Source organism: Schistocerca gregaria, chromosome 2 (assembly GCF_023897955.1).
Source record: "Schistocerca gregaria isolate iqSchGreg1 chromosome 2, iqSchGreg1.2, whole genome shotgun sequence".
NCBI lineage: Eukaryota > Metazoa > Arthropoda > Insecta > Orthoptera > Acrididae > Schistocerca > Schistocerca gregaria.
In genome coordinates, this window is record NC_064921.1 from 815,386,140 (window position 1) to 815,405,952 (window position 19,813).

At 40.7% G+C, this 19,813-nt stretch overlaps 1 protein-coding gene across 2 annotated transcripts in view; it reads left to right on the plus strand.

The window, feature by feature from the left end:
• The window catches only part of LOC126335141 (solute carrier family 23 member 2), a 259,625-nt gene that overhangs the window by 207,816 nt on the left and 31,996 nt on the right, over positions 1-19,813 (plus strand). For both annotated transcript variants that reach the window (XM_049998101.1, XM_049998102.1), the window contains exons 6-7: positions 4,203-4,323; positions 15,152-15,293. In XM_049998101.1, coding sequence (XP_049854058.1) covers positions 4,203-4,323; positions 15,152-15,293 — 263 coding nt within the window. The remainder of the gene's footprint in view (positions 1-4,202; positions 4,324-15,151; positions 15,294-19,813) is intronic.

The window sequence follows — 19,813 nt, forward strand, 5'->3', positions numbered from 1 at the left end:
TAGGTTGAACAAGATGTCCAGACAGGCAGCTCTTAAAGGTAAAAAAAATAAATGGTTCGAATAAAGGTAGAGGAAACAGTTGTGTTAATATATTTCACCAAAATATCAGGGGATTAAGGAACAAAATAGACGAACTAATAATTTGTCTTGAGAATATTAAAAATACAACAGAAGTTGATGTACTGTGCCTGTCTGAACATCATATAACTACACAAATGGAAAATGAAAATATTAATGGGTATAAACTAGCAACTTATTTTTGTAGAGACAATATGGAGAAAGGAGGAGCTGCCATTTATGTTAAGGGGGAACATAGTTTTAAAAACATAGAAACCGCAAAATTCTGTGTAGAACAGCACATTGAAGTATGCGCTTGTGAGCTTAAATTGGACAGTGGTAAATTCATAATTGTGACTTTGTATAGGTCCCCACTTGGAAATTTTCAAATGTTTCTTAAAAACCTAGATCTCTTGCTGCGTTATCTGTCAGAAAATGGAAAGGGAAAACACATTATCATTTGTGGAGATTTTAACGTAAATTTTCTTAAACACTCAAGCAAGAAAAACGACCTTGAACTATTACTTTGCTCTTACAATCTGACATCAGTCACTGATTTTCCTACTCGTATTGTACAAGACAGTAGCACCCTGATAGATAACATTTTCATAGACCAAGATAAATTAAAAGAAGTAAGCACCTATCCTATTAAGAACGGGATTTCTGATCACGATGCACAGCTACTTTCAATTCATGACTTTGCTCCATACAGTAATGTGAAAAAACAAACAAAATAATATGCCCAATTAACCATATAACAATTCAACAATTTAAGGAAAGCTTGAAAAGGGTAGACTGGGGGGATGTTTATCGGGAACCTGATGCAAATGTTAAATTTAACTTATTCCATGATAAACTTGTGGGTATATTTGAAAACAGTTTTCCTAAGAAATTAGTGAATCATAATTCAAATAAACTTGATAAAAAATCATGGCTGACTAAAGGGATTAAAATTTCTTGTAGCCAGAAATGGGAACTATACCAAGACACTAGAATAAGTCGAGATGAAGAAAAGCTCAACCATTATAAGAAATATTGTAATATATTAAGGAAAGTTATAAAAAAATCCAGAAGTATGTGTATCAAGTCTGAGATTAGCACCTCTGATGACAAAGTTAAAACAATATGGAATATAGTTAAAAGGGAAATAGGGCAACCAAGGTCACAGGACAACAATATTACTGTTAAGCACAATGAAAAGCTTATAAATGAAAAATCACAGGTTGAAAATATTTTTAATAATCATTTTATAAATGTAGTGGAAAATATAGGCACCAGCTGCTCACCAGATAGGCCAGAACTCTATATGAAAGAGGCATTCCCGGAGAAAACAAATGAAATTGAAATCCTACCCACCTCACCGTCTGAAATTAAGAAAATAATAAATTCACTTAAGAATAAAAACTCACATGGAACTGATGGTATCTCCAATAGAATACTAAAATCTTGTCCACACCTGATAAGTCGAGTTCTTAGCCACATATGTAATAACTCATTGAATCAGGGAATATTTCCTGACAGATTGAAATATGCCATAGTTAAATCCTTGTATAAAAAAGGTGACAAGACAGACGTCAACAATTATCATCCTATTTCACTTCTGACATCCTTCTCAAAAGTGTTTGAAAAAGTAATGTACTCAAGAGTAACTTTACACATTAGTGGGAATAACGTTTTAACAAAATGTCAGTTTGGTTTTCAGAAAGGTGTTTCAACAGATAGTGCTATACATGCTTTCACTGATCAAATTTTAAATGCTCTGGATAGTAGAACATCACCAATTGGGATTTTCTGTGATCTCTCTAAGGCTTTTGATTGTGTGGATCATGAAATCCTCTTAGATAAGCTGAAGTACTATGGAATGAATGGTTCAGTACACAGATGGTTCACTTCATATTTAACTGCTAGAATGCAGAAGGTTGAAACAGTAAACTCACATAGTACACAAAGGGCATCAGATTATTCAGACTGGGGATGTATCAAGAATGGGGTACCACAGGGTTCTGTCTTGGGGTCTTTATTGTTTTTAATATATGTTAATGACTTGCCTAATTATATTCATGAAGATGCAAACTTGGTTCTCTTTGCAGTTGACACAAGTATTGTAATCAAGCCTAAAAAGCAAGAATCAGCTGAGGAAAATGCAAATAATGTTTTTCAAAGAGTTATTAGGTGGTTTTCCGCAAATGGACTTTCATTGAACTTTGAAAAAACACTGTACATACAGTTCAGTACAGGGAAAGGCATAACACCGGAAATAAATATAGAGTGTGGGGGAAAATCTTTAGCTAAAACAGATTGTTCAAAATTTCTGGGTGTCTGTATTGATCAGAATTTAAACTGGAAGACACACATTGACAATCTACTGAAACGATTGAGCTCAGCTACCTATGCTATTAGTGTCATTGCAAATTCTGGAGACAAGCACATCAGTAAGTTACCTTACCATGCATATTTTCATTCGTTGCTTTCTTACGGAATCATCTTTTGGGGCAATTCATCACTAAGAAAGAAGGTATTTATTGCACAAAAACGTGTTATCAGAATAATGTCTGGGGCTCATCCAAGATCATCTTGTAGACAATTATTTAAAGAATTAGGGGTATTACCAGTAGCTTCACAATATATATACAGCCTAATTAAATTTGTTGTTAGTAACCCAGATCACTTCAGAATTAATAGCACAGTCCACAGCTACAATACTAGGAGACAGGGTGACCTTCACTACCGTTCATTGAATTTGACATTGGCACAAAAGGAGGTGAATTATACTGCCACAAAAATTTTTGGTCAATTGCCAAACAATATCAAAAGTCTGACAGACAACCAATCGGCATTCAAAAGTAAGTTAAAGGAATTCCTGAATGACAACTCCTTCTACTCCATAGATGAATTTTTAGACATAGGCCAAAGAAATACAGTAAGTATTAACAATTGTACCGTATATAAGACTAACAATGATTATTTGGGATAAATGAATCTTGTGTACTTTGACACGTTCCACATCATTACGACAGGATCGTGTTCATGATCCATGGAACAAGTAATATAACTGAACTAACTAAACTAAATGTAATACATACATTCCATAGACAGTTGATGTCTGCATCTCCTGGCCATTCATTTTTAGTGACCCCCAACACATGTGGTGAGCCATTAGCAGCTAATATTTTTCCTGTCATAATGTTAACATAACATGCTCAAATAAGCCTTACTAAAGACTGAATTTGTGACCTCACACTCAAGGTGTTCCTTGTGAGTGTTAAAATTATTAATGTGCTTCAAATGTGCATGTTTCGATAATAACATATCTACAATGTTCAATAAAAAGACAAGTATGTGTCCTTACCTTTCTGCCAACAAGCTGCAGTGATTATAGTTTTCTGTAAACTTATCTCTCTTGTTAAATTATGATCTCTTCCTTATATCATTTCAGTTTATTTCATTTGTGTCATGCTTTTTAAAAAAGGTAAGACATTTATACAGGGTAATTCCATGATGACATTGTTCCAAATTTCAGGAGTGATGCAGAAGGGTAAATGTAGCAGTCTGTGGTAAAGGACTTGGTCCAGAAACAACCAATTCAAATGTTGTAAGTGAAAACCACTCTGATACCTCTGAAGGCACATCTCTTCTACTGAAAGCCTTTTGCCTGCTATATTTGGGAGGAGATGCTACAGACCAAACGCAAAAAGAAATCCCATAAACATGGGTTCTAAAATGCATACCAGAACTGCTATAAGCACTTATTCAGTAGAAGAGATGTGTTTCATAGTAATGAAGATGATGAAGCTCTCATAGCTCTTGAAGTGTGCACTTTAGAGACCACGTTCACTGGACATTTTTTTCTTGTTTTGGTCCACACTACCTCCTCCCAAAATATGGAAAGCAACAAAGTGCTTTCAGTAGAAGAGATCCCCTGTGAGAGTTATCTGAACAATTTTCACTTAAAACTTTCAGTTGAGCCATTTTTGAACAAGTGTTCCTTATCTGGAATTGATGCAGTTATCTTTTGGCATAATTCCAGAATGTGTGTAACATCATCACAGAATCAATCTGTATATAAAAAATATTCAATTTTCATTACAGACACCTAAATGTAAAACTTTCTTAATTTTGGTGATATCTTTTTATTGTTATTACAGGACTATCATCATGCTGACTGTATTCTCTCAGTGCATGCGATCAGTCAGTGTTCCTGGAATCAGTTATAAAAGAGGTCAAGGACTATCTTTGGTCTGGTTCCCATTGTTCAAGCTTTTCCCAGTAAGTCAATATATTTATCAATGGTAGCAGTTTGTGATAATCTTGAATATAATGCTTTAAAAGAAGTAAAAGAAAAGTAAATGGCCATAAATTAGATTTAAGGGATCTTCCATATTATTCTTGTATCTTAAGAATTTTTGGTATCTAATACCATGTCATCTTCAGTTACTATTTCAGTTGTTTCAAAGCTCTTACTGGAATCTGCTTTATGGGGTATTTTTAATTTTATTATACTTTTCATACTGACATGACACATTTGTTGTCATCTTATAAAATGAGAATATCTTACATTTTTCTATTGTGGCAGCTATCATTTAGTGGCCTAGTGATATCTTTGATCTACCCCCTGCAGGTTCGGGGGTTAGAATAGGCCTGCGGTATTCCTGCCTCTCGCAAGAGGCGACTAAAAGGAGTCTCAAACTTTTTGCCCTTATTTGATGGTCCCCTGTTGGGTTTGACCTCCATCTCTCAAAATTTTCCGAAGAGCGAGCCAATTGGGGAAGGGCGCCTGACTTGGTGCATTGTGTCCATCTTGCGATCAGACCTTTCGCCAGCTTATACGCCATTGAATTTGCAGTCCTGCCCACTCTCGATCTCTTGGGCATGACTTCGTTTCTGCATGCAGATTACACCTTGCACTGTGCAGTGCCTCTTTCTGCACCAACGGCGACCATAGACCACATGTTACCTAACATCCAGCACGGTAACCAGTCCGTTCTGGTGGGGCCACCATGTACCCTGTTGGTTGTAGCCCCCTGACAATACAGGGATCGCTCTACTGATGCCTGCACCGTTAACTCCCCATGTATGCCAAGGAGTAGATGCCTATCCTCCTGGGGTATCGGGACTCCCGGCAACGGCCATCCTGCCAGGTGGCTCTTGCTGTGGCTGGGTGGTGCCTGTGGGGAGGGCCCTTGGTTGGAGTAAGTGGCATCAGGGCGGATGACATGCAATGAAGTGAGGTACATCGTCTCTCGCTGTTATTCGCCCTGATTCTTAGTTTGTACGAGAGCTGATGGGGAGTCCTTTCTCTCCACAAAGCCTCAGTTCTTCATCGAGCATTTAGAGGACAAGTTTGGGGAGGTGGAGGGCTTGTCGAGAATGCACTCTGGGTCAGTCCTGATACAAACGGCATCCTCTGCCCAGTCACGACAGTTACTCGCTTGTGACAAGTTGGGGGATGTTGCCATTACGATCACACCGCATAAGAGTTTAAATATGGTCCATGGAGTTATTTACCATAGGGATCTTCTTTTGCAGTCTGATGATGAGCTGTGCGCCAATTTAGAGTGCCGAGGTGTACATTTCGTCTGGCATGTTCATCGGGGTCCGAAGGAAAATCAGATTGCTACCGGTGCCTTCATCTTGGCCATCAAAGGGGATACATTACCGGAAAAGGTCAAGGTGATGGTCTACCGATGTGACGTTAAGCCCTATATCCCTCCCCCAATGCGGTGCTTTAAGTGCTGGCAGTTTGGCCATATGTCTTCTCGCTGCACTTCCAGCCTCACATGTCAAGATTGCGGACGCCCATCACATTCCAATACTCCATGTGCCCCGCCTCCCATCTGTGTCAACTGCGGGGAGCACCATTCACCTTGCTCGCCAGACTGCTGAATCTTCCAGAAAGAGCGTAAAATCATGGAATACAAGACCCTGGACCAAATGACCTATACTGAGGCCAAAAGGAAATACGACCGACTCCATCCTGTGAGAATGACATCTTCCTACACTGCTGCTACAACACCTGTGCTAGCCCCGTCCGTTTCTTGAATTGTGGCCGGATCAACGAGTAGTACAACTCCTCCTGCCCCCTCGCCAGTGGGGGGCTCTACCCACCAGGTTGCTCCTGCGCCACCTACCTCAAGAGCAACACCATCCCACCCATCGGGGACGTCCATCCCCACTCCTCAGCCAGAGAAGTGTCCTACTTCTTCGGCTTCTCACGCTCACAAGGTGTCCCTTGGGTCCCTCCCTTCTCAGGTTTCCACCAGCGGGAAGGCTGACGACCGACAGTGGCGTAAGTGCCCACAATCAGCTGGTCGTAGGGCTTCACGATCCTCCACTGTCCCGGAGACTGAATCGGTGAAGCCCTCCCAGCCAGTGTGACCCAAGGAACGGCGTGAAAAACCCAAGAAGAAGAGCTCTAAGCCCAAGAAACTTGCGGTGGCAGCCATCCCACCACGAACTTCCAGCTCTGCGTCTGAGGATGAGGTGGAGATTCTGGCGTCCGCTGAGGACCTTGAACTCGCCGGTCCCTCAGACACCATGGATAGCACTAGCACAGGTGCTCAATCGGAGGCGGCAGGTGACACAGCAATGTAATCTGCCTTCCAAGTCCCGTCACGCCTTTCTCAGACATGGAAAATACCATCCTCCAGTGGAACTGCAGTGGTTTCTTCCAACATCTAGCTGATCTCCGCCAACTTATCAGCCTTCACCCTTTCTTCTGCATTTCTCTTCAGGAAACTTGGTTTCCAGCAATGTGAACCCCCGCCCTCCATGGCTATTGAGGTTATTATAAGAACCGGGCAGCTTATGAAAGGGTGTCTGGTGGCATCTGCATATATGTCCTTAACTCTCTTCACAGCGAGTCTGTCCCTCTACAAACACCTTTAGAGGCTGTCGCTGTTCGGGTGTGGACACTACAGGCTGTTACTGTCTGCAGCATGTCCTGGCTGTGCTGATAGCCCAATTGCTGCCACCTTTCTTGTTACTGGGCGACTTCAACGCCCATAACCCTCTGTGGGGTGGGTCGGTGGTGACATGTCAAGGCGCCACCATTGAGCATTTATTGTCACAGCTCGATCTTTCGTTTTTAAATAATGGTTCCTTCACACACTTCAGCCTGGCGCATGGCACGTACTCCGCTATCAACCTTTCCATCTGCAGCCCTAGCCTCTTACCGTCTGTCCAATGGAGAGTGCATGACGACCTGTGTGGTAGTGACCACTTTCCGATCTTTCTGTCACTGCCACAGCGTCAGTCTTCTGGGCGCCCTAGCAGATGGGCTATGAATAAGGCTGACTGGGACTTGTTCTCCTCCACTGCCGCTATTGAGCCTCTCCCTAACGATGACATTGATGCAGTGGTTCAATCAGTCACCACCAGCATTGTTACTGCCGCCGAATCTGCCATTCCCCATTCTTCTGGGTCCCCTCGGTGGCAGACTGTGCCTTGGTGGTTGCGTGCAATCGCTGAAGTGATTAAAGATCGCCGGCGGGCACTCCAGCATCACAAGCACCATCCCTCCATAGAACACCTCATCGCCTTCAAACGGCTGTGTGTGCGAGCCCACCTCCTTATCCACCAAAGCAAGCGGGAGTACTGGGAGCGGTATGTGTCCACCATTGGCCTCCATGTCACTCCATCTCAGGTCTGGACTAAGATTCGACGCATCTACGGCTGTCGGACCCCTGTCAGCATCCCTGCGCTCTCACTGAATGGAGCAGTTTGTACTGACTCCGACGTCATTGCAATCCACTTGGCAGAGCATTTTGCAAGGAGTTCCGCTTCTGTGAATTACCCCCTGGCCTCCCACTCTATTAAAGTAGTGGACGGAATGTTGGAGCCTTTCATTTCACAACCACCATCCAGAATCGTACAATGTTCCATTCAGTGAGTGGGAATTTCGCAGTGCCCTAGCTGCTTGCCCTGATACCTCTCATGGGCCAGATAGCATCCACTGTCAGATGCTGAAACACCTTTCAGTGGACTGCCAGCGATGGCTCCTCAACCTTTACAACTGTATTTGGGTCGAGGGTGAGTTTCCGTCGCAATGGCGGGAAAGTATTGTTGTCCCCATTCTGAAACCAGGGAAGAACCCTTTGGAGGTGGACAGCTACCATCCCATTAGCCTCACCAACGTTGTTTGCAAGTTGTTTGAACAGATGGTGAGTCGGTGCTTAAATTGGGTACTGGAGTCTCAGGGCCTTCTGGCTCTGTCTCAGGCTGGGTTCCGTAAGGCCGCTCCACTGCTGACAATCTGGTGAGCCTGGAGTCGGCCATTTGTACTGCCTTTGCCCGCCGTCAGCACCTGGTTGCTGTCTTTTTCGACATGCGGAAGGCATATGAAACGACATGGCGTCATCACATGCTTTCTACGCTTCATGGATGGGGTCTTCGGGGTCCTCTGCTGATTTTTATCCTCAATTTTCTGTCGTATCGTACCTTCCACGTGCACGTCGCGTCCTCATATAGTTCCTCATAAGTCCAGGAGAACGGTGTGCCACAGGGTTCTGTTTTAAGTGTCTGCCTGTTTTAATAGCCATTAACGGGCTCGTTGCGTCCGTGGGAAATTCTGTCTCCGCTTCCCTGTATGCTGACGACTTCTGCCTTTACTACAGCTCTATTGGCATTGCAGCTGCTGAAGGTCAGCTACAGGGTGCACTGCGCAAGGCACAGTCTTGGGCTGTAGCACATGGTTTTCAGTTTTCAGCTGCCAAGACCTGCGTTAAGCATTTCTGCTGGCTACGCACTGTTCACCCGGAGCCGCGGCTTTATCTTGACGGCGAGCTTCTTACAGTGGTGGAGTCACATAGGTTTTTGGGGGTGGTTTTTGATGCCTGGTTGACTTGGCTGCCTCATATTCGGCACCTTAAACAGGCGTGTTGGCGGCATGTAAATGCTCTGTGATGCCTGAGCCACACCAGGTGGAGCTCCGACCGATCTACTCTCCTACAGCTTTACCAGGCGTTAGTCCAGTCCCGTCTGGACTATGGGAGTCTGGCTTATGGCTCAGCATCCCCATCTGCATTGCGGGTGCTGGACCCAATACTACACAGTGGGATACAACTTCCCACTGGTGCCTTCCTTACCAGCCCTGTGGACAGCATAGTAGTGGAGGCAGGTGTCCCTCCACTGCAGTTACGACGCCAACAATTACTGGCTGCTTATGCTGCCCATGTTTTTAGCTTGCCCGGACATCCAAATTATCGTGTCCTGTTCCTGCAGTCAGTCGTCCATCTGCCAGAATGTCGGCCTCAGTCGGGTTGTCCGATCGCCGTACGTGTCAAAGAGCTTCTCTCCGGGCTTGGGTTATTCCCTGTTCCACCTCCTTTCCGGGCCCCTCTGCATACACCCCTGTGGTGTGTGCCTCGCCCCTGCCTTCGGCTTGACTTGGCACAGGGCCTGAAGGACTCAGTCCCTCCGGAGGCCTTTTATTCCATCTTAGCCATGTATCAGGGCTCTGGCATTGTCTACACTGATGGTTCGATGGTTGCTGGTAGTGTCGGTTATGAGCTAACTCTAGGGGAACATTGTGAACAACATTCATTGCCAGCTGGCTGCAGCGTTTACACTGCTGAGCTGGTCGCCATCTTTCGAGCCGTAGAGTATATCCACTCCTGCTCAGGTGAGTCCTTCATTATCTGTAGTGATTCCCTGAGCAGTTTATGAGCTCTCGAGTAGTGGTTCCCTCGTTCTCGTCTGGTGATGGCTATCCAGGTGTCCCTGCATACTCTTGCCCGTTGCGGCAGATCTGTGGTCTTTGTTTGGACCCCAGGCCATGTTGGGATACCTGGCAATGAAACTATTGACTGCCTGGCGAAAGAGGCCACCAGTGCACCATGTCTGGAGATTGGCCTCCCGGCAACTGATTTGCAGGCACTATTACGCCACAAAGTTTTTGATTTATGGGACACTGATTGGCGCAACCTGCCCATGCCAAACAAACGCTGCCGTATCAAGGAGATGATGACTGTGTTGCGGTCATCCATGCGAGCCAACCGCAGGGACTCAGTCATCCTTTGTCGGCTCCGCCGATGCCTGACTGATGCACAGTTATTTACTATGTCGTGAGGATCCACTTCTTTGTTGTTGTGGGGCATCCTTGACAGTGGTCCATATTCTGTTGGAGTGCGCCCTTTTAACTGTGCTCAGGCAGAATTTTGTGCTGCCTGATACGCTCCCTACGCTTTTAACTGACGACTCTTCCATAGTGGACTTGGTTTTGCATTTTATTCGGGCAGGGGGATTTTATCGCTTAATGTAAGTGTGTGTATTTTTGTGTTGATTCTGGCCTATGGCCTACGATTTGTCTGATTTTTCATGTGTTTCTCGGTGGTTGGCTTTTCCCTTTTTGTTTCTATGGTCAGCCAACCACCGTCACACTCTGTGTGATTTTAGTTCGTCTTGTCTGGTCTTTGTCTACGTTTCTTTTGTTCTGTATCATCTGTCTTCTCATCTGTTGATCATTTTTATTCTCTGTGGGTGTTTTTAGTATTTGGAAAAAGGGATCAATGACCATAGCAGTCTGATCCCTGAACCATATCTTTGATCTAGATATTTCTCTAAAATAGGCTGGTTTGCCTTGCTGATACACTAGTATTATTGACATTAAAGTGTTGTACATGTTCTTCATGGAGTTTGGGCAGTGCTGACATCATAAACTGTTAGAAGCATGCCTATCATTACCCTTCTTTAATCATTCCTTGATCTTACTAGTGAACTCACCCATAAGTCATCGTTTAGAACAATTAAATTTTTTTTTATACTGGAAAATTGTTTATAAGTATTCCCTGTGAGTAAATCCCCACTCTGCAATTTTCCTTTATTTACTTCAGCAATTAGCTCATCTTTCCCAGGAAGATGACAATGTTTTTCAAAGACATGAGCATCCTAAACAAAGTTCATAATGAACTTACGCAGAAATGTAGTTGAGCTAAAAACAAAATATGTTCTCAAGAACGATTCACTGCAAATTATTAAAATATATTGTGTAGAAAACAATGTTATTCAATTATAGATAATAATAGGACAAAGTGTCCTGTATTAAACAGTAACAGGCATAAATTATCTCAAAAAGTTACTGGAACATTTCAATGTACAAGTAGTTGCTCAACCTCTCAAAAAATTGAGCTGAATGGTATCTTGAAGAAGTAGTGCCAGCTGAGTATTGACAGATAACATTTTATACAACAGTATATTGTCAATTGCAAAAACTTGAGAGTTTATGTAGTACGAGACGGAGCAGGGACATTTTGTGATATTAGCACTGGAAACTACTAAAAAGTCAACTTATTCATCACAGTAATCATTTGGTACATGAATTCATCATATTCAGTCTCGTTTTAATCATTGTGGAATTGTTTACACCATCTCCTCAATCTCTTTTGACCTTCACCCAGTTTTTTCCTACAGCAATAATATTCTAAAATTCTGAATACAACTTTTACATTAATACAGGACTCAGCATTCCACTTAGTTTCTGTATGTGTTAAACACAGATCCCAGCTGCTTTGTTTTTTCTATTCTATTTACCTCCTTCTACATAATTAATCAAAAATAAATGGTGTATGTTCTTGGTTGAATGCTACAGGCAGAAAATGTTAACTGCACCACAAATGATGTCAGAATTTATCAGAGGAGCTCATATTCTCAATTATCTGTTATAGAAATATTTTTATAATAAGTAGAAAGACTAATTGACTTCTGTGACAAGTTTCAGCTAGTAATAGTGAATACTCTGTTCAAGAATCACGAGAGGAGGAGGTATACGTGGAAAAGGCTGGGTGATACGGGAAGGTTGCAGTTTGATTACATCATAGTCAGACAGAGATTCTGAAAGCAGATACAGGATTGTAAGATGTACCCAGGAGCAGATACAGACTCAGTTCACAGTGTCGTAGTGATGAAGATTAGGCTGAAGTGTAAGACATTAGTCAGGAAAAATCAATATGCAAAGAAGTGGGATATGAAAGTACTAAGGAATGATGAGACACGGTTGAAGTTCTCTAAGGCTATAGATACAGCAATAAGGAATAGCTCAGTAGGCAGTACAGTTGAAGAGGAGTGGACATCTCTAAAAAGGGCCATCACAGAAGTTGGGAAGGAAAACACAGGTACAAAGAAGGTAACTGTGAAGAAACCGTGGGTAACAGCTGAAACACTTCAATTGATCAATGAAAGGAGGAAGTACAAAAATGTTTCGTGAAACTCAGGAATACAGAAATAGAAGTCACTGAGGAGTGAAATAAATAGGAAGTGCAGGGAAGCTAAGATGAAATCGCTGCAGGAAAAACGTGAAGACATCAAAAAAGAAATGATTGTTGGAAGGACAGACTCAGCATACAGAAAAGTCAAAACAACCTTTGTTGACATTAAAAGCAAGGGCGATAACATTAAGAGTGCAATGGTAATTCCACTGTTAAATGCAGAGGAGAGAGAGGATAGGTGGAAAGGATACATTGAAAGCCTCTATGAGGGGGAAGATTTGTCTGATGTGTTAGAAGAAGAAACAAGAGTCGATTTAGAAGAGATAGGGGATCCAGTATTAGAATCAGAATTTAAAAGAACTTTGGAGGACTTAAGATAAAATAAGGCAGAAGGGATAGATAACACTCCATCAGAATTTCTAAAATCACTGGGGGAAGTGGCAATAAAACAAGTATTCATATTGGTGTGTAGAATGTATGAGTCTGGTGACATACCATCTGACTTCCTGAAAAGCATCATTCACACAATTCCAAAGACAGCAAGAGCTGTCAAATCTGAGAATTATCACACAATCAACTTAACATCTCATGCATCCAAGTTGCTTACAAGAATAATATACAGACAAATGGAAAAGAAAATTGAAGATGCACTAGATGACAATCAATTTGGGTTTAGGAAAGGTAAAGGCATGTGAGAGAGGTAATTCTGACTTTGTGGTTAATAATGGAAGCAAAACTAAAGAAAAATCAAGAAACATTCATAGGATTTGTTAACCTGGAAAAATCTTTTGACAATGTAAAATGGTGCAGGATGTTCAAAATTCTGAAAAAAAGTAGGGGTAAGCTATAGGGGGAGATGGGTCATATACATATGTACGACAGCCAAGAGTGGACAACCGAGAATGAAGTGATCGTATTAAAAAGGGTGTAAGACAAGGATGTAGTCTTTTGCCTGTACTGTTCAATCTGTACATTGAGGAAGCAATGATGAAAATAAAAGAAAGGTGCAGGAATGGAATTAAAATTCAAGGTGAACAGATATCAATGATATGATTCGCTGATGACATTGCTGTCTTGAGTGAAAGTGAAGAAGAATTACATGATCTGCTGAACGGAATGAACAGTCTAATGAGTACAGAGTATGGATTGAGAGTAAATCAAAGAAAGATTAAGGTAATGAGAAGTAGTATAAATGAGAACAGCAAGAAACTTAACATCAGGATTGATGGTCACGAAGTAGATGAAGTTAAGGAATTCTGCTACCTAGGCAGAAAAATAACCAATGATGGATGGAGCATGGAGGTCATCAAAAGCAGATTAGCAATGGCAAAAAGGTCATTCCTGACCAAGAGAAGTCTACTAACATCAAATAACAGCCTTAATTTCAGGAAGAAATTTCTGAGAATGTACGTCTGGAGTACAGCATGGTATGGTAGTGAAACAAGGACTATGGAAAAATCAGAACAGAAGTGAATTGAAACATTTGAGACATGGTGCTACAGACTGCGCAGAATTGGAGAGGAAAGGAATATGTGGAAAATATGAATAAGGAAAAGGGACAGGATGATAGGGCATATGTTAAGACACGAGTGAATGACTTCCATGGTACTAGAAGGAGCTGTAGAGGGCAAAAACTGTAGAGGAAAACAGAGATTTAAATACATCTAGCAAATAATTGAGGATGTAGGTTGCAAGTGCTACTCTGAGATGAAGAGGTTAGCACAGGAGAGGAATTTGTGGTGGGCTGCATCAAAACAGTCAGAAAACTGATGTTAAAAAAAAAAAAGGAGAAATTTTAATGTACATTTGACTAAAAATTAAAAGAAATGGTGGAACGTCCAGAATGGAATGAAAACAATATTATGACAAGGATAGGTTGCTACTCACCCAATTCCCAAAGAATGCCTTTTGGCTGAAAGCTTAAATGATTAGTAGCATTTTCATTGGGCCTGTATACAATGTGATGCCTTCTCTATGTGGGGAATAGCAATCTATCCTTCCTATAATATTTTTGATTAAAAACTAAAACATTATGACCTAAAGTAAATATGGTATCTTCTTTTGTTCATTTCACATATATAAAACAGGTCCACTTATAATGGCCAGAACCCATATAAACAGAAACTTTATGGCCAAATTAACAGACAAGTTTTTGAATATCAGTAACATTAGCATAACAAATGTCTGAAGCAAACATAAACTTTACAGTTTGTCTTTGTATTTGGAAATATCACAATTGTCAGCACAAAGATTCAGTATTGTCAGCTCATCTGAAAGCATCATCATCTCTGTGTGGCACACTTCTTGCTATGTTGTTACACGATACTGAATTACTTAGAAGTATTTCAGTATTTATGCTGTTTGCCTCATCTCCTCTTGTTATTTTCTGTAGCTGTTTTATTTTCTTCCGATGTACCTCACTTCAGTTTTATCTGTAACTGAAATTTGTTTCTACTTATGCTCACTGTCAACTAGCTAAGCTCATTCATATCCATAAAAATAGTGAACCCATTTGGCTATTGAATTCATTTACCATCGACACTTTTTTTAAGTGTTCTGTACATTTTACCCTTGATCTATTGTTTGATATAACTTATCCAACTCTTTTCCTCATTTTGTGTTATCTTGTTTTTCACCTTAGTTCTAGAGAAATGGTTAAGGATTCAGCATTACATTCCTGCTCACGCATTATGAAAAAACAGTACATGATAGCTTCATTCTAACTATAAAAATGACCATCTGGTTTCCATTTCTATGAATTTATTATTTGCTCTCAGTAGCTTGTAAAATTTTTAACTTTTTGCTGCAACAAGTATTAATGAATGCTAAGTATGGGTCTAATGTGCAAATTTTTTATATATTGTTAGGTTGCTTTTCATTCTTCATTATTGCAGGTTCTTCTTACAATCTTAATAATGTGGGGTATTTGTGGCTTGCTGACCTTATTTAACGTACTTGAAATAGGCCATCCTGCCAGAACTGACACAAAGATACAAATTCTAATGGATTCACCTTGGTTTCGGTTTCCTTATCCAGGTAATGTATTAGACTAGTAGCCACTGTTTTATGATTATCTATATTCTTGCATCAGCTGCCTTCATTTATTTCTCTTTTAGAAGTGAAAGGAAAAAATTGTATTACTTGGTTAAGAAGTTAGGATGTTGTTATCACATTTTGAAAGAAAAATAAAACATTGAATGTCATTCAGTCTTATAATGGATGTTTCTTGTTCAACTGAAAAGAACTGTGCGATAGCAACATACTGAGGATTTTAGTGACAGGCTCCATATGGTGCCTTATGTCTCTAGACTTTTCTATTGTTGAGCTAAGGTAATTCAAAACTCTTCTTACAGATATTTTACATTAATTTTACCATTCATCATGTTTATTGCCAGTGTGAATGAAACATTCTTCAAAATGGCAAATACAGTTAATTTGGAATTGAAATAACCAAAGAAAACAAAGGTGGTTATAGTTTGTTACAGCAACACACACACAAATAACAAATGTAATTTGTAATAGGAAATCCAGGATGGAACAATGACAATATAATGAAAAGGATAGTTGTTACTCACCATATAGCACTGATGTTGATCACATATAGGCACAACAAAAAGACTTTCAAACAAAGCTTTTAGCCAAACAGGCCTTCATAAGAATTAGACAGCATACCCATGCACACTCACACAAATGCAACTCACACATACATGATCATGGTCTCTGGCTGCCAAGGCCAGACTGCTTAGTGACAGAAATTGCTAATTATTATTAACAAACCCTTCGGCACTTCAACTAATTTTTGACAGAAATAGCTTCACCCTGTAAAATTCCTTCCCTTGATGAGCAATATTATTGAAATACTTCATTTCAGATTCTTTAACAACACTGACAATGCTCACATGTAGGTATGCCATAACCAGAATCAAGTCCAAACCCAAAGGCAGGCTCGTTAATGAAATACAGCACTTAGCACTGAAAGCACATTTATTACGAACACCAATATGCCACCAGAACAAAGCTCACCCCCTGAAGAGGCATCCTGAGTATCACGTGCTTGAAATCAGAAATGTGTATCCAGTGTCATTTTCACCTCACAACTATGGAGCAGAAAGAATGATGGGAAACCTGTAAAATCTTTCTTTTCTTACTTTTCCATGTTGTATATGAACATCATGATAGGCAGTATTTTATCCTAATCTGTTTGACATCAACATACATCTGGAGCATATCTACCACTGTCTTATTAAAGCATTCTGTGTGGCCATTTGTCTGTGGGTGGCAGGCAATTGTCATCCTGGGGGATGTCACAATGTTAAAATCATCTCTTATACTAAGTCTTGACAGGAAGACTTTTCCGTGATCAAAGATAATTTCTTGGTATGCTCCATGCTTCAAAATTATGTATTCCACAAGGAATTTTACAGTTTCTGGAGCTTTAGCATTCTGCACAGCTTTGGTGACCACATAGTGGGTGAGGTAGTCAGTGCATTACCACTATCCATCAATTTCCATTTGTCGACTTGGGAAAGCTCCTTAAGAAGTTATTACCAATCCAGTAGAATAGTACTGCTGCAGATAGTTCTGGTAACAGATGCCCCAGAGATAAATGCAGCATGTTCTTGCATCATTGTCATTCATTATGGTGGCTTGCATAGTGTCTAATGATTTGGTAGAGACCCAGCCAACAAGACCTGAGTCTGATTCTCTCTAACATCTTCATGAATCCCAGGTCACCAAGTCAGCACATCATGGAACTACTTGACAGATCATTGACTTCTGATGAGCTGTGTTGGTAAGCAGCCATTTCCACCCCATCATACCACAGTTACTGTTATACAATGTTCCATTTATTAATCGTCCTTTGGTCAGTTTCTCATTTTTCAAGGCTTTTATGGTTTTTGTCCTTGCTGTTGTGTTCTGCCGAAGGATTCCTTGAAAGTCATTCAGCATCCTTGTGTTTGCATCTGTTTTTGTATACCATTGTGATGATGCACTCATGAAGCATCAGTGCCCATCTGAACACATCCTTCAGGCCACTCAGCCAGCATTCAGATGATGATATGTCACTTTAGTGATTATTTGCCAAACTTGTTGATGGCCCAGCCAGCTGCAAGGCACCTTTCTTGGTTATAGGATATTTGATCTTAGACTTGGAGAGCATTCTGGAAGCAGAAACTATTACCTTTTCAGCAACTTCCTGAATTTTTACTAGAACTGCCACTATCCCAAAACATCTAGCATCATTGTGAAGTTCTATCTTAGCATTCTTGTCATACAACGCTAGAACTGGAGAAGATACTCCTCCTTAAGGACAAGAAAAGATCTTTCTTGCAACTTCCGCCACCACCACCTACTCCAGTCTGGCCAAAAGTGTCACCTATCCCATCAAAGGTAGAGCTTCCTGTGAAACCACTCGTGTAAATCTAAAAGCAAAGCTGCAACTACTGCTACATTCTATGTAGGCATGATTACCAACGAGCTGTCTGTCCACATGAATGGCCACAGACAAACAGTGGCCAAGAAATAGCTGGACCACCCAGTTTCTGAGCACACCATCCAACAATATGTTCTTCATATCAGTGACTGCTTCACAGGATGTGCCATCTGGATCCTTTCCACCAACAGCATCTTTTGCAAATTGTGCTGGTTGGAACTCTAACTGAAATATATCCTACGTTTACCCTCTTGTCCTCAACCTTCATTAGTTTTTGTGCTAACCCATCAGCCCCTTCTCTGTTCCCATTCCAGTACTACAGAGCCCTCTAAACACCAATGCACCTTTCACTTCTCTCCGGAAAAATTATCCAGTAACAACAGAGATTGAGAGTGACAGACATATCGAAAACATCTTCCCTATAATTCGAACTTGTGTTAGGGCAACCTGGACTCCAGTTGTCTCTATATTCAACGATGTTTCTCTTAAGGCATGTAGATTTTCTGTTGACCAAATTTAGTTAATTTTGGGAATTAATGCAGCCAGATAGGGAAATCTTTCCTCATCAGTGAAAAAGGTTCAATCTAAAGCATCAACTCCATGTTGGTTAACAAATTGCTGAAACCATTCACAATGCACTTTTTTTATGGCCTTATTTGCTGTCATACAAGAGACTATAGCTTCTTGTGATAATCTCCTCACTGATTTTGTTGGACTTCTCAACATGGTGCCCAAAATGTCACCAAGCTTCTGGTCCATTAAAATTATGAGCTTACCAGTTTCTGGCGCATCATGAATTGAAACTGTTGTCTGGAATTTGTGAATTAAATCACATATAGTGTCACAATATGGGCACCTTGAAGCAGGAAAACGCAATCTAAGTTGACACCTCACCTGCTCTGTAAAGTTTTCTCCTACATGGAAAACCTCTTCCACTAAAAATGCATCTCTGCAATAGTAAACATTCTCACTGCACTCAGCTTACACAAGAACAAGACACACACAACCAAGAACTGCGATGCACACATAACACTGCTACCCCCAATCTATCCCTGCAAGTCCATGGAACACATGCAGGCAAGACTTAAATGTACTACCAACCTTCAAGGCAAGACATGTGAAACGTGCTGCTGTGGAGAGACCCTGTGGACATCCTGTATTTTATAAATGCCTGATTCTGAGTGTTTATCTATATAGGTTATAACATTTCAGCTCCTCAACACCAAATTAAAACGTTCCACTTCAATTTGTTTGCACTTATAGCGATCCCAGCTTCCTCAACCAAATTAAAACGTTGCATTAGGAGGTGTCTGCTTCGTGCAAAAGGTTTTGAGTTCATATTGACGACAACAAGTAATTTTTCATTACAGACGTTTATTTACAAACAGAACTGCCAGACTTCACAGACTCAACAACTGACTCTCAGAGCTAACCGCACTGCATATCCGAACTGGCAACTGACAACTCCTAGGTGTATTAATATCTTTCCAAACAATGAGAGTCTTTGACAATGTTTTGTTTACAATACGATAGCAATTCACGACTTAAAACTAAATTAGACATTACAGAATTTTAGTACAGATTAAAGTAAGTAAAAGGATCAGTACATATAAATTCTTACAAGCATAATTTCCAAATAGATTTTATAACATTTTTCTACCAGCTTCTGGATAACCTTCACCAGATTTGTACCGATGTTTCCCTTTACATTTTGCATATCTGTATCGACATCCCCTAAAAGTCGACAGTATCGAATACTTCAGTATGTCCCAATATGTCCTGTAATGTTACAAGGTATGTACAACAAGATGAAAGGCAATGTACACATGTGTGACAAGTTGTGTGCTGTTTCCAGTTGTGCAAGACACACTTGCTGATGGCCTATGGTCATATTTTATGCCCCTCTGCTGCTAACAACCCAACCAGCTGTACTCAATGAAGAGATTTGCTGCACATGTTGTCTTTTCTGCTTCTTTCAGAATGCTTGCATGTCCAAGCTGCCATTAAAATTCAAACATTGTAAATTAATATGTTCACAGGGACTTTGTTGATTTTTTTTTTTTTTTTTTTTTTTTTTTTTTTTTTTTTTTTTTTGTGTTTTTCTAGTTGCAGACCAACAGTA